The 22987-nt window shown below is 37.5% G+C and overlaps 1 protein-coding gene across 3 annotated transcripts in view; it reads right to left on the bottom strand.

Moving 5' to 3' along the window:
- The window catches only part of DNAH14 (dynein axonemal heavy chain 14), a 231631-nt gene that overhangs the window by 113723 nt on the left and 94921 nt on the right, over nt 1-22987 (bottom strand). For all 3 annotated transcript variants that reach the window (XM_081942264.1, XM_081942265.1, XM_081942263.1), the window contains exons 29-36: nt 17451-17519; nt 16738-16924; nt 12539-12618; nt 11484-11655; nt 10845-10934; nt 10175-10306; nt 9115-9330; nt 7076-7145 (exon numbers count right to left, since the gene is read on the bottom strand). In XM_081942264.1, coding sequence (XP_081798390.1) covers nt 7076-7145; nt 9115-9330; nt 10175-10306; nt 10845-10934; nt 11484-11655; nt 12539-12618; nt 16738-16924; nt 17451-17519 — 1016 coding nt within the window. The remainder of the gene's footprint in view (nt 1-7075; nt 7146-9114; nt 9331-10174; nt 10307-10844; nt 10935-11483; nt 11656-12538; nt 12619-16737; nt 16925-17450; nt 17520-22987) is intronic.

The following is a 22987-nucleotide window of genomic DNA, read 5'->3' on the forward strand; positions in this document are numbered from 1 at the left end:
TATTTAAATTCTGAAAAATTAATACAATGGGAAAATCAACATGTTGAAATTGATAAAAGATGGGTGGATATTTTCAGCCATTTCAAAAATGAACATATTCCATGTGAACATTTATTTATACTTGTTCAATTTACGTTGTGGTGCCCTGGAACTAATGCAGCAGTTGAAAGAGTTTTTTTCAATTGCCAATGATTTTTCGACAAGTGAGAAATCGAGATTGAATGTTGATACTCTAGCTGCAGCACTTGCCGTAAAATTCAATATGAAGGATATTTCTTGTTCAGATATTTCCAATATATTGTTAGAAGATGATACATTGACAAAAAATATTAATTCAATGGAAAAGTACTCATTTAAATAATAATTAACAGGCATGTAAGCATAATTACAATATAAAATGTTGCAAATGTTTTTATTATGCATATATCATATTTTAGTGTATTATTGTTGCAATGAATAAAATATTTCTTTTATTTACGATATATTTTTCCAATTTATTTGTCCTCCTGTAAAAAAGTTGGTCACCTTACCTACACCAAGTGTTCCACTACCAAAGTAACAACTCAACTTCCCACAACAGAAGCTATGTAAGAAAACTATTTAGATCAACATAAACATATTGCAGCATCCTCAACATCAGAAAAAGGGAACATATCATCTATACCTCCAGCAAAATGGATATCCATTTGACCACTCAACCTGATAGAGTACAACCAACTCAAGCTGTGAAAAGGATAATACTGTCATACATCAAAAACATCTAAGAAACACAAACAGACTATTACAAACACATAGATTAGCATGGCACACAAACCAACTAAATCCTCCAACATATTCTAAGAAAACCAAAAAATCCAGCAGCCCCAGGAAAAAGGTGTCATCCACAACATAGAGTGCAACAGCCACTTCATCAGAAGGCACCCCTAATTTCACAACACAGACTTTCTGGGAAAACTGAGAATGCCAAGGACCCCTAAATTGTAACTTAAAGTGCAGTAAGAAACAATTCTTGGATTTCTGGTACCAGACTATAAAAAAAAATTGTTATAGAAGACCAGTTCATTCTAATTAAAAAGTTACAGAAGCGACTAAATTTGTCTAAGTGAAGAGGGGTAACACTTTTTTCAAGTTCAATTGAAAGACAAAAAGGAAAGTATAAAAAGTGGAAAGTGGGGCACATAACTAAGGCAGAATATCAACAAAAAGCCTGAGCCTGTAAACATGAAACGTGGAAAGCTAAGGCTCACAAAGAAGAAAGGCTTGAGACAAAAGTAAAAAATAACAAAAAAAAGCTTCTTCCAACATGTTAAAAACAAGAAAAAAGTCAAGGAAACAATTGGTCCATTGCTGGGAGAAAGTGTTAAGAAGGTGACAAGCAACAGGGAGAAAGCAGAACTACTTAACTCATTTTTTGCATCTGTCTTTACACAAAGGGAAAAAACAGTCCATCCTATCAAAACCAGCACCACAAAAATCAGATTAGGAACACAAGTTGAAATAGGGAAGAAAATAGTGAGCCCTTTTCTACCCTAGACAAGTTCAAACCACCAGGACCGAATGGATTACACCCCAAGATTCTGAAGGAACTGGCAGACAAGATCTCAGAACCACTGAACTATATCTTTCAGAGATCCTGGAGCACCGGGGAACTGCCAGAGGACTGGAAAAGAGCTGAAGTAGTTCCCATCTTCAAAAAAAGGAAAAAAAATAGATCCAGGAAACTTCAGACCTATCAGCCTGACCTCAATACCAGGGAAGATTCTGGAAAAGATAATCAAGCAACGAATCAGCGAACACCTAGATGCCAACAAAGTAATAACCAAAAGCCAACATGGGTTTGTCTGTTTGTCAAAAACAGATCATGCCAGACGAATCTTATTGCATTCTTTGACAAAGTGGCACAATTAGTGGACCAGAGGAATGCTATCAATATAATTTACTTGGACTTCAATAAGGCATTTGATAAAGTAGACCATAACCTACTACTAGATAAAGTAAAAAAATATGGGTTAGACAGCATCACCACCAGATGGATTCGTAACTGGCTGACAAATTGCACTCAACATGTAGTCCTCAATGGAACTGCATCTAGATGGAGGGAAGTATGCAGTGGAGTACCCCAAGGTTCTGTTTTAGGCCCAGTACTCTTCAACATCTTCATCAATGATTTGGATGAGGGGATAAATGAGGAACTCATCAAATTTGCAGATGGCACCAAGCTGGCAGGAATAGCCAATACTCCAGAAGATAGGCTTAAGATACAGAGGAATTTCGACGGACTTGAACATTGGGCTCTATCTAACAAAATGAAATTCAATGGTGAAAAAAGTAAGGTTCTACATTTAGGCAAGAAAAACAAATGCACAGGTACAGTATATGTGGTACCTTGCTCAATAGTAGTAACTGTGAGAGGGATCTTGGAATCCTAGTGGACAACCATTTAAATATGAGCCAGCAATGTGCAGCAGCTGCCAAAAAAGCCAACACAGTTCTAGGCTGCATACACAGAGGGATAGAATCAAGATCACATGAAGTGTTAATACCACTTTATAATGCCTTGGTAAGGACACACTTGGAATACTGCATCCAGTTTTGGTCGCCACGATGTAAAAAAGATGTTGAGACTCTAGAAAGAGTACAGAGAAGAGCAACAAAGATGATTAGGGGACTGGAGGCTAAAACATATGAAGAATGGTTGCAGGAACTTGGTATGTCTAGTTTAATGAAAAGAAGGACTAGGGGCGACATGATAGTAATGTTCCATTATCTCAGGGATTGCCACAAAGAAGAGGGAGTCAAACTATTCTACAAAGCACCTGTGGGTAGAACAAGAAGCAATGGGTAGAAACTAATCAAGGAGAGAAGAAACTTAGAACTAAGGAGAAACTTCCTGACAGTTAGAATAATTAATCAATGGAACAACTTGCCTCCAGAAGTTGTGAATGCTCCAACACTGGATGTTTTTATGATGATGTTGGATATCCATTTGTCTGAAGTGGTGTAGGGTTTCCTGACTAAGCAGGGGGTTGGACAAGAAAACCTTCAAGGTCCCTTCCAAATCTGTTATTCTATTATTCTATTAAGTAAGACTTTTCCCTTGACCATCTAATTTATAACAAAAACTTATTTAAAAAGTCTTCAAATAATTAAAATTTAAGAGCTATTATTCTTTGATTCATTTCTCTGGACATTTTTCAGATATCTAGTAGTGAATTTTGAGTCTTTCTGACATCCCAGAAAAATGCTGCTTAATTTTACATACCCTATTTCATTGTATTTTATATATTTAATAATGCAACAAAGTCAAAAGTTATATCACCTGACTTAACAAGGAAAAAAGACACCTACAATTGCACAAAAGTACTATACTTTGTCATCCCAAAGATGCTTTTTCAAGAGGCAACTGGACTTTCTGGTTTTTCTTTGAAGACATTTTGCTTCTCATTCAAGAAGCTTCTTCAGCTCTGACTAGATTGTGGGGAATGGAAGAATTTATACTCTTTGCAGACAGCTGGTCATTTGCATTCTTTTAGTGCGCTGTTAGGGCTACCTGGAGGTTTATCTGTGTTACCAGGGTCACCTGAGCAGTGTAAATGGGTGTGGAACCTTCTTGGAATTGTTGAAAGGACTATGTTGTAGACTAGAAATAGCTGATGTCATATTCCCCCCCCCATTGAGCGAAGATTGTTCAATTGTTCAATTTTGACATATATGGCCTCTTTGACCCCTCTTTCAAACCAGCGGTCCTCTCTGTCCAAATTGTGGACTTTGCTGTCTTCCAAAGAGTGGCCTTTTTCTTTTAAATGCAAATGGATTGTGAATTTAGTCCTGATGGGTTTATTCTCCTATGTTGTTCCATGCATTTATGAAGTGGTTGTTTTATTTCCCTGATATACGGATCTGCACATGGATCACTGCATTGTACTGTATAGACCATGTTGCTTAGTTTGTTTCTGGGTGTTTTATCCTTGGGATGGACAAGCTTTGACTTTAGTGAATTCTTGGGTTTGAAGTGTGCACATAGGTTGTGTTGGCTGAAGAGCTCCCTGAGCTTTTTCAATATTTCTGCAATGTATGGAATGACAACGTTGCTTCATTTATTGTTGCCTTTGTTGTCTGTTATGGAAGAGCACCTGTAAGGTCCCTGTACACACACACGCACACACTAACACTCCTTTTGGAGACAACACATCTAGCAGACTCTCCTGAAACGGAATCAGTAGAAGAGCTGAGTTTCATCTTAGATGCCATTTTGCTGGAATTCAGTGACCATGCACTGGCTTCCATCATCTATAAACGTATTGCCTACTATAATTTCTACATCTAGAGGCAATAGATGCAGAAATTATAACTCAAGGTGACAAACTTACCTAATATGCCTTGGACCATGTTGTGCCTTTGCGGCCTCTGACTCGGTGCCAATCCCGGGTAGCTCCTTGGTTTACCGAGGAGCTCCGGGAGATAAAGTGCTGGAGAAGACGGCTAGAGAGTGGGTGGAGGGCCAGCCGGGCCGAATCTGACCGAACACTAGTAAGAACTCATATTAAGTCCTACTTAATGGCGATAAAAGCAGCAAAATGGGAATATTTTTCCGCTCTTATCGCATCTGCAGATAACTGCCCAGCCGCCCTGTTTAGGGTGACCCGTTCCTTACTTAATCAAGGAACTGGGGAAGACCCCTTGCAGGGCAGGGCTGAGGAATTAGTCCAGTATCTGCAGGACAAAATCGCTCAGATTCGGACAGGCTTGGACTCTGACTGGGTAGATTTGGGCGAGTTGACGGGATTAATCTTGCGGAGACTATCTAGGATGAGTTTGATCCTGTGACTCCCAAGGGCGTGTACAGGATTATGGGGAGACTCAGTGCTGCCACTTGTATGCTGGACCCGTGTCCCTCCTGGTTAGTTTCAGCTTCCCGGGCGGTGGCTCCAGGAGATTACCAACGCTTCATTGAGAAATGGGTTCTTTCCCACTACCTTGAAGAAGGCAGTGATGAGGCCCCTCCTTAAGAAGCCTTCCCTGGACCCAGCTTCTTTAGCCAACTATCGTCTGGTCTCCAATCTCCGCTTTGTAGCGAAGGTTGTTGAGAGTGCGGTAGCACGTCAACTTCTCCAGTACCTGGATGAAGCTGCCTACCTGGATCCGTTTCAGTCGGGTTTCAGGCTTCCCGGGTACAGCATGGAGACCGCATTGGTTGCATTGATTGATGATCTCTGGCAGGCCCGAGACAGGGGTTGTTCCTCTGTCCTGGTCTTATTAGACCATGGCTTTCGATATCATGAACCATGGTATCCCATTGCGACGACTCGGGGGCTTGGGAGTGGGGGGCACCGTTTTGCGGTGGTTCTCCTCCTACCTCTCAGATCGATCGCAGTTCATGTTGACTGGAGGGCAGAGATTGACCCTGAGGTGCCTCACTTGTGGGGTGTCCCAGGGGTCTGTTCTCTCACCCCTCCTGTTCAACATATATATGAAACCGCTGGGCGAGATCATCTGTGGTTTTGGGGTATGGTATCAATACGCTGATGACACCCAACTTTTCATCTCTACCCCAAACCACCCCAACAATGCCCTCGACGTGATGTTCCAGTGCCTGGAGGCTGTGTGGATCTGTGTGGGGACGAACAGGCTCAAGCTTAATCCAAGACTCAGTGGCTGTGGTTCCCGTCATCCTGATTTGTACATCACGTATCATCTTTGATGATTGGGGGAGAAATTTTAGCCCTCTCAGAGAGGGCCCACAATCTGGGAGTCCTCCTGGATATGCAGCTTAGTTTAGAAGAACATCTTACGGCCGTGACCAGGGGGGCCTTTTACCAGGTTCGCCTGGTATGTCAGTTGCGCCCCTTCCTGGATCGGGATGCCCTCTGCACAGTCACTAACGCCCTCGTCCTTTTTCGCCTGGACTACTGTAATGTTCTCTACATGGGGCTGCCCTTGAAGAGCACCCGGAGGCTCCAGCTGGTCCAGAATGCGGCCGCGCGGGCTGTCATGGGAGTACCTAGGTGCTCCCATGTTACACCCCTTTTAGGCGGCCTGCGCTGGTTGCCGGTTGTTTTCTGGGTGCGATTCAAGTTGTTAATTATGATCTTTAAAGCTCTCCATGGCTTAGGCCCAGGGTGCTTGCGAGACCGCCTACTGCCACCGGTAGCCTCCCACCGTCCAGTACAATCCCACAGAGTTGCCTTCCTCAGGGTGCTGTCGGCCAGGCAGTGTCGGCTGGCGACCCCCAGGGGAAGAGCCTTCTTTGTGGGAGCACCTTCCTTTTGGAATGAGCTGCCCTCGGAGCTTCGTATAACCCCCGACCTCCGGTCCTTCCGGCACGCCCTAAAAAGTTGGCTTTTTCAGCAAGCCGGCCTGGCTTGAATAGAATAAAATAAATTATTAATTTTAAATTGTCAATTTTAATTTAATCCTAAATTTGATGTAAATTGTCAATTGAAGGTTATTGGATTTCCTATTTAATCTTTTTTAACTTCTGTCATATTTGTTTTTATGTTGTACGCCGCCCTGAGACCTTTGCGAGAAGAGCGGCATATGTCCAATAAAACCAAACCAAACCAATATTCCTTTCTCCTCCTATTTTCTCCACAATAACAATCATGTGAGGTGAGTTGGGCTGAGAAAAACTGACTGGCCAAAAGCTACCATTAACAAACCTCCAACGGCATGTGCTGATATTCTCAAGATTTTCATCACTTTCTGCCTCTTTAGGTTCACATTTCTTTTTCTTCCCACACTGATCTGTGGAGTTCAGTTTCCTATGATTCATTCTTTCCATAGTAGCACACAACGGAACAAAGTAATAGCTATGTATTAATTCAATGGAATGTTAATATCCAGATGCATATGGAAAGAAACCTATGGGTCAGGTTTCCATCAGGAAGTGGATGGAGTGAAAACACATGATTTCCATTGCTACCTTTTTGTTCCTAGGGAGGATGTTGAAACTAATTACAGTAGAGCTGGCGCATAATTAGTTAAATATCAAAAAGTTGTCTACGTTGAATCTTTAACTAAGATATACACAATAATGAAATAATCCCCATATTTGTTATGATAAGATTATACTAACATTGAATATTTTCTGTTGATTGTCCAATATCATCAGGCACAACTGCATCAGCTATATTCACTGTATTCAGCTAAAAAGTAGAAATGAGATTAATTATACTGTAATAGGTAATATTAGGTAAACATCACATAATTATAACTTACAAATGGTAAACATAACTAAGAGCTGGATTTCCTTAAAATAATGAGATGAAAGGAAGATTACAATTACAAAGCCAAATACTAAAATAATTTTATAAGAAATTTTGGGAAGTTCCCAATCAAATGAAATCTCTTGAATCTTAGACAAATAGAAATAAAGCATAATAAAATCAGGCTGTGAATTCTGTTTCTAGTTGGAGTCACCATAAGAGTGTTGGCTAAACAGGCAAAACTGGGAAGCTAGAAAAGAAAGTAGATTGGAATATGCTTACAACACATTCAGAACAAACAAAGGTTCGAGGATTTCCAAAGAAAGGAAAGTAGAATAGAATAGAACAACAGAGTTGGAAGGTACCTTGGAGGTCCTCTAGTCCAACCCCCTGCCTAGATAGGAAACCCTATAACCAGGATGGCGAACCTATGACACGCGTACCACAGGTGGCACGTAGAGCCATTTGTCAGGACACGTGAGGTGTTGCCCTGTCAGCTGGCCAGCATGCATGTGCGCGCTGGCCAGCTGAGTTCAGCTTTTTTTAAAGCCATTTTTCACTCTCCCCAGGTTCCAGAGGCTTTATAGGAGCCTGGGGAGGGTGAAAAGAGCCTCCCCCGCTTCCCCCCCCCGGAAGCCCTCCGGAGGCTTCAGGAGTTTCCCTGAAGCCTCCGGAGTGCAAAAAAACCAGCCCTATGGGCAAACCAGAAGTTTGGGAACGGACTTCCGGTTTGCTCATAGGGTGGGTTTAAGCCCTCCGGAGGCTTTAGGGACCTTCAGGAGGCACTTCAGGTTTGCTCATAGGGTCATTGTTTGCCCTCCGGAGGCTTCAGGGGAGCCTCTTGAAGGTCCCTGAAGCCTCAGGAGAGCCTTTGGCGGGGGGAGGCTGTTTACACCCTCCCCAGGCTCCTATATAGTCTCTGGAGCCTGGGGAAGGAGAAAAAAGAATGCAAAAATGGGGGGGAGCGCCTCTCACGCGCGCATGCGCACTGGGTGATTGTACATTGCATTATGGGTGCGGCATGCCCATGCACAACCTCCCTGAGCTCCCTCTCCTTATGGCACGCAAGCCAAAAAAGGTTCGCCATAGCTGCCCTATAACATTTCAAATGGTTATCCAACATCTTCTTGAAAACTTCCAGTGTTGGAGCTTCACAAATTTTGGACGCAAGTTGTTCCACTGATTAATTGTTCTAACTGTCCGGAAATGTCTCCTCAGTTCTAAGTTGCTTCTCTCCTTGATTAGTTTCAACCCATTGCTTTTTATTCTACCCTCAGGTGTTTTGGAGAATAGTTTGACTCCTTCTTCTTTGTGGCAACCCCTGAGATATCGGAACATTGCTATCATGTCTGCCCTAGTCCTTCTTGTCATTAAACTAGACATACCCAGTTCCTGCAACTGTTCTTCATATGTTTTAGCCTCCAGTCCCCTAATCATTTTTGTCGCTCTTCTCTATACTCTTTCTAGAGTCTCAACATCTTTTTTACATCGTGGCGAACAAAACTGAATGCAGTATTCCAAGTGTGTCCTTACCAAGGCATTATAAAGTTTGCATATTGCTGATAAAAATAGAGGACACCCAACAAAAAAAATAAACTACCTGGGAAATAAACAGGAGAAGAGCAGCAACTTAAAACTCAGAGAATCATGCATTTAAAATAATTGTAACCATTTAAATTGAGGATTTTAAAAGTTAAGCTAAATGATAGCTATCATTTCTATTTTATCTACCTTTTTAAAATAAATCATTTCCACCTTTTGAAGAAGAATGTGCTGGGTTTGGTGAGTTATTAAATGAAAAAATGAATGAAAAACTCAGTAAAATCTAAATGATAAATTAGTAAGTTAAATGTAACTACATTTTGAAATAAAAATATCTCAATATCCTACTACATTACTGTGTACTCACTGTATATAAATCCTGCATTTCTGAATTTATACCAAGGCTTGGCTCTCTTCTTTTAGCTCTTTTAATCCCAAGTTTGGCAAATCCTCTAACTACTGATGATAATAATCCATCTGACCATTCCATTGTACTAGGATTTGTCTGTCCAAAGAGTTCATCAATAGTAACACACTTTGGGTTTACAACAAAAGTATCCACCTTGCTTCTCTTTGGATTACTCTGAGGAAGAAAAAAAAATCCTTCTAAATGTGCAATTATTACCTTTATTTCCTATTAATAGAAACCCATAAAAGGGTTTGTGTATTTTGTTATTGATTGTTGCTAAGTACACAAGGTCACAAATGATGATCACATGGCCAGGAGACACTGCAACATTTTTGCTGCAATTTGGTTCCTGAGCATCCGAATCATAATCACATGACTGACACTGCAAAAGCCCCAACTACAAGATCCCATCATGTCTCCCTTATTTAGCACCATGTTAAATTTGAATGATCACTGAACAAATGGACACCTAGCAAGGACCTAAAGACCTAGTAAAGTCTTCTTCAAAGCAAGTATGATCTTTGGTGATTTGATGAACACATATAAGTAATCTTCTGAAAACAGTATGGACGTATTTTGCCATTGCTTTCTTCCTGAACAATTTCTTTATTTCTATTCAACATATTGTCCTGTAATTTCTTGGCATGCTCCCATTCAAGTATCAACCTAAATCAAAGCTTCTTTGGCTTTCTGAAATTAGTGAAAGTTGACTGACCACTGCCAATGCTTTTTCTTTTAACCATTCACTAATGTCCAATTCTTGGCAACTTTATAGGGCTCTCCATGCTAACGGAGCAAGCACAGCTTCTTTCAATTGTTGGATGTTCAGCTTTCTGTCAGAAATCTCACCAGAACACTTTATGGCAATACCTTAACATGACTGCCAACTACTCATTGTTTAATAACTAGTAAATATTTAAAATTTCAAAGTTCATATGGATTATCGCTCTGAAAGGTTACAGGAAAAGAGATCAACTAATAATACATATCATAAGAGTAACTTAAAAAAATTCCTTACCTGAAAAACATCAAGTTTGGTAACACTCTCGGTATCAACTAATGGAAAGATTATCAAGGCTTTTTCTAAAATTGTTCTGATGGTAGTTTTTCCTCCACCTGTGGGGCCTACAAGCATCACACCAACACGAGCCTGAAAATGTATTTTAAAATATCAAATCTGCAACATTCATATTCCTTCGATGATTAATGCTTAAATTTTAGTAAATACAAACTAAAGGTCTTACAAAATGTATATTTATAAGCATATGTTGATGGGGATTTTGTACTCCTCAATTGCTGCAGCATGTCAGGCTCAAATAACCAAGAATGATTATATAGAATTATTTCTGAATAGTCCCTTTATTCTGTTTATACAACAGAATCTTATTAGACTAAAGCAATTACTTGTAACAACTATAGATACAGTCTGTGAATTGCTAGGGAGGCTTCAACTTTGTTCTCTTCCCGTTGATCAGCTATTCCAAGCTCTGATGTCTCTTTGGTCTCTGGGAAAGAAGCCCTATCTCCTGCAACTCCTGACTACATTCCACCATAAACATCCGTTTCTGGCATTTAGTGAAATACAATTCTTGTAATGTAACATCTCACTGTAAAGTTTTGAGTTCTACATATTTGTATCATATTTAACCTCCATATCACATTTTACCCGATTGTCCCCCTGCACTCACCATAAGCTGATGGTATAGTTGTATAACCTTCTCTATTTGATTTTCCCAAGGCTGCAAAGATAAATGCTGTATTGCAAGAGATATTGCACTCTGTTTAAAAAACGTAGATGGTTAGAAGTTTGATGATTGATCAATAATTTGACAATATATAAAATAACCAAATGTTAGTATTAAGGAAAAATATAGCTATTCTGGCAACATTAGTGAAAAAAATTAAAGAGGCACAATCAATTTCATTGTCTTGACATTGAGTAGACCTGAATGTACACCTGAATATGCCTCATCTTCCCTGAAAATCTGTCAGTTTTTCAAGATAGGCCAAGTGACAACACCAATATTACTGGGATTCCAGGCATACTGCTTTACTGTTTTAGCATACATTAATGGGATCCTTAAAGCCCGTCTACCTTTTTTTTCCTCTGTCCCATTTTATCCTAAAATCAAGGCAGAGTTATTTTGAGTTTCTTTCTCCTACTTCGTCCTATCTCTGGATCTTGTCAACTCTTGTCCAAAGGTCCAGCTCTAAATTCCTTTACAAAATCACTGAAGTACTCAAACTGAATGGATAATAACAATAAAAAATCCTAATTTCAAAAATATTTTTCTATAGCTAATATCAACAATAATTATTTTTATTACCTCTAATCGTTTAGGATTTACTTTTGGAACTTCCATTTCTGTAAAGAGATCTCTGATAATATGTTCAAATACTGGAACATCCTCAGCAATTAACTTTGGTAAATTCACTTCTTTCAGTATGTCAATTGTGATTAGAGTTTCCTCCATTGCAGGAAACCTTTTTTTATTGTGTCTATTATAGAAGAAAACTAATAATTAGAATTTCATGAGTTATTCTAAGACTCATACTGTTTTCATTAACCCACCCATGCTGCACTTTTTAAGGAGATATTCTTATATGCATATTTTTGATCATATATTGCTAAAGTTGTGCATATTATTGCTGTTTTGCTTCTTTTCCTATTCATATTAGACTGAATTTTTGTCATGTTCAAAACAAACAAACAAGCAAACAAACAAAAATGTTCATCTAAAAATGAAAAAATTAATTCGTGTGGTCTGTAAATAAACATGGCAAAAAGGACCCCGAGAAACTAAATTTACACCAAAATGTAGGCAGAAGATTCCCACTAATGTGGATATCAATATGTCTACTCTAAAGTAAAAATTAATACATTATTTTATTAATCCATATACTTCAAATTTTCCCTTATATTTAACTGCACAATGGCTAATTAATTGTCAGTCAAAGCTCCTTCCTTCTTTACTGCCTCCTCCCTCCCTCCCTCGGTAGACCTTACAAATTAAACATTATTCTATGGTATGACAGAACTATAATTTGAATGCTTTGGAAGTCAGAAACAAAACTGATCAAGAAATTTAATTTCATGGATAGTTTTTGCTGGCTAATGAATACAGATATTCCTATAGGGATATTTAGAATCTTGGTAATTTAGGTTGCACTTCTATGAGACAATAAGTCCTTCTGAGTATTGTTTAGCATGCATAGATAAATCTATTGAATTTAGTTTTCTTTGTCTTAAAAGAAATATAAATAGGATAACAGTAAAACAGGTCTCTCCTCTATTAAAAACATCTTTTTATAAAATCTATAGATCACAAATTGAGATATAATAATGTTCTATTTTTAATATAAACCATTTAAGTAAACTTACTGTAGTTTCAACTCTTGACGCCTTTGACCAACTCTTATTAATACAGTTTTTATAGCTCTCATGCCAAAATCATAATGATCCTAAAAATAAGATAACAACACAATTTATTTTTGTGCACTGCAGATACCTTCTTTGCAATTATTAAATAGCATGTTTGTCAAAATTATTATCAATTTAACTAATTTGATTTCCAACTGAACTCTTCCAGAGTTAATGTATAATTTGTTCCATGGCACTCATGCTGATTTAGAGTATAGTATAATAGTTATTAGTTTTTTGTCAGGAACAAATAATCTCCTTTAGCTTTGGAGTTTTCTGAGGCTCCTTCTAACCTGCTTGATCAGCTGCTCAGGTGGGGTTCCAGAGGAAACCTGCGATAGATCTCAAAGCTCTGGTACAAGGTTTGGCTGATGTTTTAACTGCTGCTTTAAATAAACAGGTAGTGGAGGCTGGTCAAATAAGCAGGTAGTGGAGGCTTGGAAACTATGCATATGGATTCCAGATACCTTCTTGGAACTGCCAAAAGGGCTGTGTTGTAAGGAATGTGTCCTTTCAGTGATTCCAAGAAGTTTCCACACTCATTTGCACTATTCAGGTGATCTTGAGAGCACAGATAAACCTCCAGTGGGCCTCAATGACTCTCAGAGTGAGTGCTAATGACCAGATGACTGCAAGGAACATAAATCTTTCAACTCTCCACCATTCAGTCAAAATTGAAGAAGCTTCTTGGATGAGAAGCTAAAAGTCTTCAAGGAAAAACAAAGGAAGTCCAGTTGCCTTTTGAAAAAGCACCTTTAGTACAATCATGACTTGGATGACTGAGAATCTCTGTAGACATACAAGGCTAGAAGAAAGTTGAAAACGTGTTGTGAAATAGCATAGATACTATGACCTCTATATAATATAAAAGATAGAATATGGTATTGAAATGCTCAGATGTTCCCAGAAAGAGCTCTTTGGAATCCCTTTTATCTACTTGGCCAGTGGAGAAGACGTGTACCTTCTCTTATCTCTTTCTTTCTTTCTTTCTACTTTTCTTCCTTTTTGGTATGAATAGAAACACATGCCAAAATTGCTGAGAGGAGGTAAGAATAATAGTGCTAGATCAGATCAAAATGCATTTAACTTCACCATTTCGTTTCTCACAGTAGTGCAAATATTTCAGGGCTGCTTCCAAGCAGAAGATGGAGACATAAACAGTTCTCACTATTGTATCCTAAAGTCAGAATTTACAAGCACACTACTTCCAGACTGGAAGTAACACTAAGTTACCCTGGATAATTTGTCTTTCGTGAATTTATCTAATTTTTCTATGACCATCATGATATTTTGTTAAAATAAGTTCCACATATTAATTATGCACTATGCAAAGTATTTCTCCTTGTCTACATTCTCTATGTCATGATGATTTTAAATACCTCAATAGTGTTTCCCCCCAGTCATCTTCTTTCCAAATGTTCTAGCTTTTTCAGATTAAAAAAAAGCTCCTTGAGGCATACTGATTATTTATTTTATTTTATAGATTTCTAATACCACTGTTATTACTTTATAAGTAACCTGGGGCAGCAAGCTTATATAAAGCTCATTCCTCTTCCTATTTTCCCACAACAACACTCTATGAGATGGGAGTCTAACTGGCCCAAAGTCACCCAGGCGGCTTTCATGTCTAAGATAGGACTAGAATTGACTAGATGAGCAGGCTGAGCCCAGGGGCAAGGTTAAATCTCTGCAGAGTCACTTGAGATCCATGTCTAGCCCATAAATTTTGCTGACCTAGTGCCAATTTGATATCTTAGCACCATTAAGGTTTAAATGTTTTCCCAGTCCAGTCATGATAGACTCAAGGGGGCAAGGCTCATCTTTGATTCTTGGCTGAAAGAGCCTCCTAGGTTAGCAAGACCTGGCATGAGTAACAGGAGTCACCCCATTGTACAGTGCTTGGTCTCAAACCTGGGTTGGCAGCTTTTTAACTGACAAGCTCAGGATCTTAATCATTGAAATATCATGCCGCTTGACTTGACATTAATACACCAGAATCTTGTCTATAGGTGGCATGTAATAAACCTTTAGTACTTTGAACTCAACTCAGGCTCCTGGTTTCTAGGTCAGCAACTTAACCATTACACTAAACTGGCTCTTTCCCCAGCTCTATTATATGCTCTTTTATTTATGGCTACTAGAATGGTACACAATGTTCCAGGGGCAAATATAATTTTGTAATACTGTGATTTTTATTTTCAGTCCCTTTTCTAATGTTCTCTAACATGGAATGTGTTCTGTACCCTTTGATACTGACTCCTCCACTATAAAGTCAAAATCTTATTTGCTAGAAAAGAAAAACACTACAAATGAATGGCTATATAGGCTAAGGAAAGATTTGCTGTAGGGGACCATGATTTGAGTTAGCTGGATTATAGATTGCTACCATGAGATGGATTGTACGTAAAAAGGATTGGTTAAAACATGATTGGTCAAAGAAGGGTAAGCTGCACAGTAGGTTTAAATTAAATCATATGAGGGTTGGATATTAAATCTCCGATTAAGCACTTGTAGAGATGTGTGAGGAATGTTAATGATCTGAGGTTCAAAGATATTTGGAAAGAGTTTCATTAGATATATTCAAAACAAAATAAAATAAAAATATGTATTAATTGTTTAATTAAGATGACAAAGTGCTAACAATCTTTCAGAAAAGGCAGTGCTACACAAGTCCTGTTTCGTTCAGTGATATCTATCTATCTACCAATTATGCAGAACTAAAGTTTAGGATTGTTAAAAATACGATACGGGAACTGCCACATGTGTGGGGAAGAAAAAAGCAAGTTCCCGGAAACTACAGTGATTCTAGAAATGATAATAGGAAGTAGAAGGAATGTTTATAAATTTTGCAGATGATATAGAATTGGGTGGATAGCTAATACAGAAACAAAATAAATTGGAGAAACAAAAGTAACAACCCTAAATGTAATACGATAAGCACAACTTTTTTTACTTAGGAAATAAAAATGCACAGATACAGGATAGCAGATAACTAGGTTGATAACAGTATTTGTAAAAAAAAAAGACAGTGGAATAATAAGTGACTACAAATTTAATATGAGGCATCAATTTTGTGTGGTTGCAAGAAAAAAAGAAATGCACTCAACTCTATTTCGTTTATGACATCCAATTTGGGCACCATACTTGAAAGATTTAGAGAAATTGGAAGAGGTTTACAGAAAGACAGTACTGAAGATAAAGGGCCTAGAAACAATGTTATATGAACAAGGATTGAAAGAGCTGAATGTGTTTGGATTAGAAAAGGCAGTTGTGATGGTATATGTCATGATATTATATCAAATATCTGAAAGAAACACAGAAATCCTGTGGTCTTTCATTTCAGAGTGCAAGAATGAAACTTAACTGAATCTAACAGGTTGCCAAAAGAATACTAATTATCCAGTGGGATATTTATCAATGAGAGTACAGGAAGAAGATAAGATGGCTGAAAGTAGAAATTTCTGTCCCTCTGTAGGAAATAATAGCACTGTATAGCTGTCAGTTGGGAATTTTGCTCCTACATATCAAGCACTAGTGCAAGGGCATTTGCCTAACCGCATACCCAGAGTGCTTTACAGGAAGACACCAATTCTCAATTACCTTTTAAGCTTTGTTTTAAGAATAGGAATGCATGATATAAGGATAATGAGCAAAAAATATAATCCTTTCAAGAAATAGAAGAGTTTTGCCCAATAAGTGCTGAAAAGAGTCTCTACTTCCCTCTCTCCCTAAGGTCATCCACTTGCTATTGACTTTGGATAGCTAACATTGCTATAGTGCTTGAAATGAAACTGAAAGGAAAATCCTGTACTGGATTCAGGAGCATATTCAGTGAAAGGTGCATTTCCTGTAGAAAAATTATATTTGGTCCTAAAAAATTCATAGAGGCAGGCAAGCAAAGAGGTGTGCATTTGTGTGGTTTTGGGCCTATCTTGTACCTCCTCAACTAGTTTGCTGTCATTATGAATAGTAGACCATTCTATTCAGCTTCACAGATATTTGTCTGTAATTTTATACTATATTTACATGTGATTTCTGCATTACTCTTCCAAATCATTGCCTCTAAGGGGCATCCCCTGGGGATGCTATGTAGCTACATTGAGCTCCATTCCAGAAGAAAATTAGGATATAAAAAATAAAATTATATATTTGTATTTTACCTGTTGTGATAGTCTTTTGCTAGAAAGTTGGTAAAGATTTATTATCTTCCCTGAGAGTAATTTTGCTGATCTGAAACCTTCTGAAAACAACATTATTTCAGCAATGAGTTCATAATCTGGTATTATCATTGACATATGACGAAATAATGATTTTAAGTTGTCTGGAAGTTCCACACGACCTTTGTATCTTAAAAGGAAAGTTAATGTCATCACATTCATTAAGAACACTTTAATACGTTACCTTTACCACATACAAATAAAAAATTCTTTCAACAAAGATACAATACTAGTCTGAAAAAGTAGAGTTCACTACAGTTTAGAACATAATTATGTGATTACTTTTATGATAGCGGATTATGATAATAAGTGATGGTTAATTGCAAGTGAAAAATTATTTAATCTTCTGAAATTGATAATAGTGGTAATTTAAAACTACAACATTTGGAAAGTGGGAATATAATTCAGTGGCAGTACATATTCCTTGCATTTAAAAGATTCCATGATCAATCCTTGAATTAACAAATTAGGCTAAGAAATATTATTTTCTGAAATCTTGAAAGTGCAAAGCTATGGACAATATTAAACTCACTGTATCAAAATTACCAGTTTATGCAACAGAACTTCACACATTTGTAAAAAATACTCCCCTCCCCCCCAAATGGTTATTTCTATTCTGGTGTTATGGAACAATGATAACTACAGTTATCACTTACCCAGGATTCATGGTAATAAAAATTGCACATTGTGGTCTCAGACGAATTTCTTTTCCTTCCAGTACAAATCTGTGTTAAATATAAAAACAGCTCCAATATAGTATAGTTAGGGAATAAGTAGTGTACCAAGTTACAAAAGCAGATAAAATGATCAAGTTGTTGCCTTATACAAAAAACAGCAAGTAAATACTGTGGTCCTAAGCTGCAAAGGATGTTATACCACATATGTTAAGCACCTTGAGTTAAGCCTAAAACATCAGATACAATTGAAGATGGTACAATATTAGCATAACACATTGATAATATTTACACATATGAGGTTTGCATCTGCATAGACCACTATTAGGAAGATTCTAAATTTGTGGGGAGGACTAAGGATCTGTCTATATATGTCCATATGGAGTGTAATGCAAAGGAGCTCCGTTCTGATTCCAACACAGGAGTTCAGAATGCACCATTATAGAACAGATTATGAATATTATGTACCTGCAGAAATGACTATTTGAAGAAGTACAGTTATTACTAAGCAATCTGCCATTATCTTTGTGATGCTTTTCTATATTATATGTATAGCAGAAATAGCAGGTTTCCTTAAGGAAGCAATTAGTTGACCTATAAAATATAGAATATACTATTTTGTCAAAGGCGCAGTGCAGACATCAGAGTCACAATGTTTGATTAATGTAGATAGATATGCCCATATATAGGCTTACAATAATGTCCAGAGGTGCCCATTTAGCAAAAAGCAGCACGAAAAGAGTACTGCTCACAGCAGAATTGCTTATGCCACCAGGCTCAAAATTTTGAGCTTGGACAACCTGGAACTATGCCGCCTACGATCTGACCTAAGCATAGTACACAAAATTGTCTGTTACAATGTCCTACCTGTCAACAACCACTTTAGCCTCAACCTCAATACGCAGGCAAACAATAAATACAAACTCAAGGTAAACAGCTCCAAACTCAATTGCAGAAAATACGACTTCAGAAACAGAGTGGTCAATGCCTGGAATGCTCTACCTGACTTCATTGTTACATCCTCAAATCTCCACAGCTTCAACCTCAAACTGTCTACCGTCGACCTTAGTCCATTCCTAAGAGGTCCGTAAGCGTGCCTACAGTCCCTGTCCTACTGTCCCCATTTATTTATTTTATTTTATAAAATAAAATAAAAAATATACAAAGATTACTTATGTAGATTGACTAAGCTCTGATAAAATAAAGGTATGTTAATTGGCAGATCTTAGTATAACAGAGTACACCACTCACCCAACCTTTTTTTCAAACTTAATTATAGATTCTCACATCTATTTTAACTAAGCTTTTTAGTTACAGATAAAAACTAACTATTTAGAAACTATATTTTTAGAAAAAAAATTCTTCTTGAAAAACATCAGATGATGAACAATGAGCTGATCCAAGTTGTAATCTCATTTTTTGCTTATGAACCTTTTGCCTATGAACTTACCCAAAAAAGTTTTACCTATAATTTCCAGCTATGATTATTCCATAATGTCAGTTTCTAGTAAAAAGAAGGATCAGATTTAAGGCTCCTTCCCAACATCATCTATATATTAGGTTTACCAAAAATCAGACCAACCACAATATATTTTATTATTTTATTATTTTTTATTCAAATAAAATGTTACTGATCTTTTTTTTTAATTTTTTTATTGTTTTAAATAAACAAAAACACAAAAAAAGAATCATCCTTCATTACATCCTGTCAAAAGAGTGTCGATTGGTTACAAACAGTTTTCGTGCGTTTCTATCATAATGGTTACATATATTTCCTTCCCATTGAATAGTACATTTTACATCAAAAATCTTCATGTATTTTACTGTAAATACACCACCATTCTCATTTAGCTAAAATTATTTAAACGTGCTTTTATCTGATATCATTTGCATTCAAAAACACAACCACCCACTGGCATTCATTGGCAATCTCAACAAACCTCCTGTAACATTACATCTCGTAGCATATTCTAAAAGAAAAAAATCAATTAATAAAATATCTAAGCATTTCCCTCCCTCCCCCCCCCCCAATTCACCATTTAAAGCTTTTATACAATTGCTTTTACCAATGCTAACACATATAAATATCATTAAACATTATCCGTTAACATTTCTTTGGATATTATTGTAACTAATTAAGAATTATTTGTTATGTATATCACATCTCCTCTCATCTGGCCCAAGAAGACTTATATTTTTATACATAATAAACAAGGATTTGTTAATAAGATTTATAAGTCTTTTTCCCAGGTCCCAATTTGCTATTTATATCCAGATGGCTTTTACTAGTCAAAATCATTATTTCATTACTATTATCATTATTACTATAGGTAACTGTTGTGGCCCAGCAGGAGCCGTTGGAGCTGCCACCAGACTCCAACAGCGAGGGTCCCTATGAGTCAGGTCTGGACGATGTGGAGGACCCTGGACAGGGTTCCAACTCTGAGCAGGGCGCAGAGGGGCTGGTTGGCCACCAGGAGGCACCTGAGCCTTGGGCCAGTGGGGAGGAGACAAGGGAGTGTGCTCCTGACGTCATGCCTTGGAGCAGTGGGGAGGAAACAAGGGAGTGGTTTCTGGATGCTCGCCAACGGAGAGCTGATAGACATAGAAACCAGCTACGCATGTAGATAATTGGATGCAGGTGATCGTAATCAGGCTCCTCTCAAGGCTATTTAAGGAAGGGACTTTCCGACAGTTGTTTTGCAGGAATCAACTGATCATTAGAGTTGGAGACACTCTCAGATCTGTGTCGTACCTCGGCAGGCTGAATTGCTGCCAAGGTGGAGTCTGAACCTCGGCAGGCTGGATTGCTGCCCAAAGTGTTATTTGGATCTTGGCAGACTGGATTGCTGCCAAAGTGTTTCGTTGTACCTGGATTGCTGCCAATTTTGTTATCTGGACCTCGGCAGGCTGAATTACTGCCAAGGTTGAAACTGTATGTAATAAAAACATATTGCAGAGACTTTGTTTCGGAGTGACTTGGTATACAAGAGGAGGGGGTCAGAACAGGTAACTAAGGGTTATTTACTGTTTATGTCACCTCTCCTCTCATTAGACCCAAGAAAAATTTATTTTTTATAACAAAATCTAAACAAAAGTTTATTGTTAACATTCATAAAAAAAAAATCCCCCCCCCAGGTCCCAATTTGCTATTTATATCCAAGTTGTTTTAACTGATTAAACTTATTATTTCATTGTTATTGTCATAATGTATATAATGTAATGTATTATTTTTAACGAATAAACATTTAAAAACAATCTAAAAAATCTATAAAATATTAAGGTTCCTACCTATTAATCACCAAAAATTAATTAAATTTTTTATCATCAACATTCATTATCAACCTGTATCTTTCCAGTAAAAAAAGAATCTTGTCTCTTTTGTCAGTTGTTGTGACAATCTTCTTATTAATTCCTTTATAAGGTTTTTATAAACTTCTCTCCACACTTTTTTGCTTGAAAGATCTCAAAAAAAAATTTGTTGCCCTTGAACTGGTATTAAAATTAGCATGTCTTAGATTAAACGTATTTCTGAAACAGTTTCTCTTCTTAGTTCCATCATCATCACTTTTTCCCCCCTCTGTATCTTGAAGAAAGGAATAGAGTTCCTGCATATCAAATTCACTTTTCCATATTCCCTTCTTTCCATTTTCACCTAGGTTTGCTCCGTCATTAAATTCATCTGTTATCTTATCCTTATCTTCTTCATCTTCATTCCTTTATTTTTTAGGACTCCAACTCCATCTTCCTTTATTGTAGGAGATAGTAGTCTAGTCAACTTCTTATCAAATCTCTCAGATCTTTCCAATAACTTTTGAATTTCAATCAACAAATCTTGAAGACTCAGTGTTTCCTCATCTGAAGATTGATACATGTTTCCAAATGAGAAAAAAGCAAGGAGGGGAAAAAAAGAATTTCCTTCCCTTGCCAAGAGTGTTTTAAAAAAAAGGCACCTGTAAAAACAACTGTACCCTTGGCTTCTTATCAAATTGCACAGATAAGCTGCAAAGCTCTCCATTACAGCGTCAGTGAAATCGGAGACAGAGAGAGCAAATGATACATTGTTTCAAAAAGAAAAAAAAACCAAGTTCTAACTACCAAATGGCAGATTCAATTATTCTCCTATTTATCTCAAGCTTATGGAAAACAATAATCTTTAAAAGTCTTTAATGAAGATTAATGAGAAGTAGTAAGAAGAATTATTAGAATAAAAAAGGTTTTAGTTCCAGCCAACAGACAAGGCAGCAGAAAATAGGAGAAGAAAAACAGTTCGTTCACTTACGAAGAGAAACAAAAAGCGTTAGTCACTTCAATCCACAAAACATCATTGACAGGAAAAAAAAAAAAGAAATACAAACTTTCCAAGGCAGTCCAATAAAGATAAATTCCACCTCTTTATTCTTTGCTTAAAGGACTAATTTATCTTTTTTTTAAAAAATTCCTTTGGGCAATCATTCTCAAAGAAAAAAGCCTCACCAGATGGACTCACTTTCAGTTGCCTTCTTTCTAGAGCCGTCTCCGACTTTGTCAGCATGGGGCTGCCTGTTTATCGCCAGCTTGGAGCGCTTCCCTTGGGTCAATCAGGAACTTTGCAATGTCCCTGAAACCAGCAAGCTTTGTCTCCCTGTTCACCGTCTCTTCGGGACGGCTTAGGTCCATTTGAACCATGTGGCGATAAAAGTATCAACGGCAGTCTCGGACAGTCGAGACTGCACGTTGTCACATTGCGACGTTGGCTGATCTTAATGTACATCAAAAGACTAAGGAAGTATTTAGATGAAAATGACAACCAATTAAACATGTAATGTAATTTATATAATAAATTGTCTATAGGGGTCTGACTTTTGGTACACCTTGTATATTTTACATCTTTTAAAATGGGAAGTAAGTTCTGGCCAAGATATTAAAGAAGATATTAATAATATTCTAATTGTGTCTGTAATGTTTTTTAATTAATCATTTAAATTTCATGAAGCACAAGGTCAAAGAGTAAGTACAATGGCACAAATCAAGAAAGTTAAAATCGCCACCTTCATATGAAACTCAAAATTGTTTCCATTTCATAAGAACGTTCACCATAAGGTTCTACAGTAAGGTTCTAGAGTAAGGCTCTACATAAGGTTCTAGAGTAAGGTTCTACATAAGGTTCTACATTTAGGCAACAAAAACGAAATGCACAGGTACAGTATAGGTGGTACCTTGCTCAACAGTAGTAACTGTGAAAGGGATCTTAGAGTCCTAGTGGACAACCATTTAAATATGAGCCAGCAGTGTGCAGCAGCTGCCAAAAAAGCCAATACTGTTCTAGGCTGCATCAACAGAGGGATAGAATCAAGATCATGTGAAGTGTTAATACCATGTTATAATGCCTTGGTAAGGCCACACTTGGAATACTGCATTCAGTTTTGGTCACCACAATGTAGAAAAGATGTGGAGTCTCTAGAAAGAGTGTAGAGAATTTCCTGACAGTTAGAACAATTTATCAGTGGAACACCTTGCCTCCAGAAATAGTGAATGCC

The sequence above is a fragment of the Natrix helvetica genome (assembly GCF_964273705.1).
Source record: "Natrix helvetica genome assembly, chromosome: 2".
Taxonomy (NCBI): Eukaryota; Metazoa; Chordata; class Lepidosauria; order Squamata; family Natricidae; genus Natrix; species Natrix helvetica.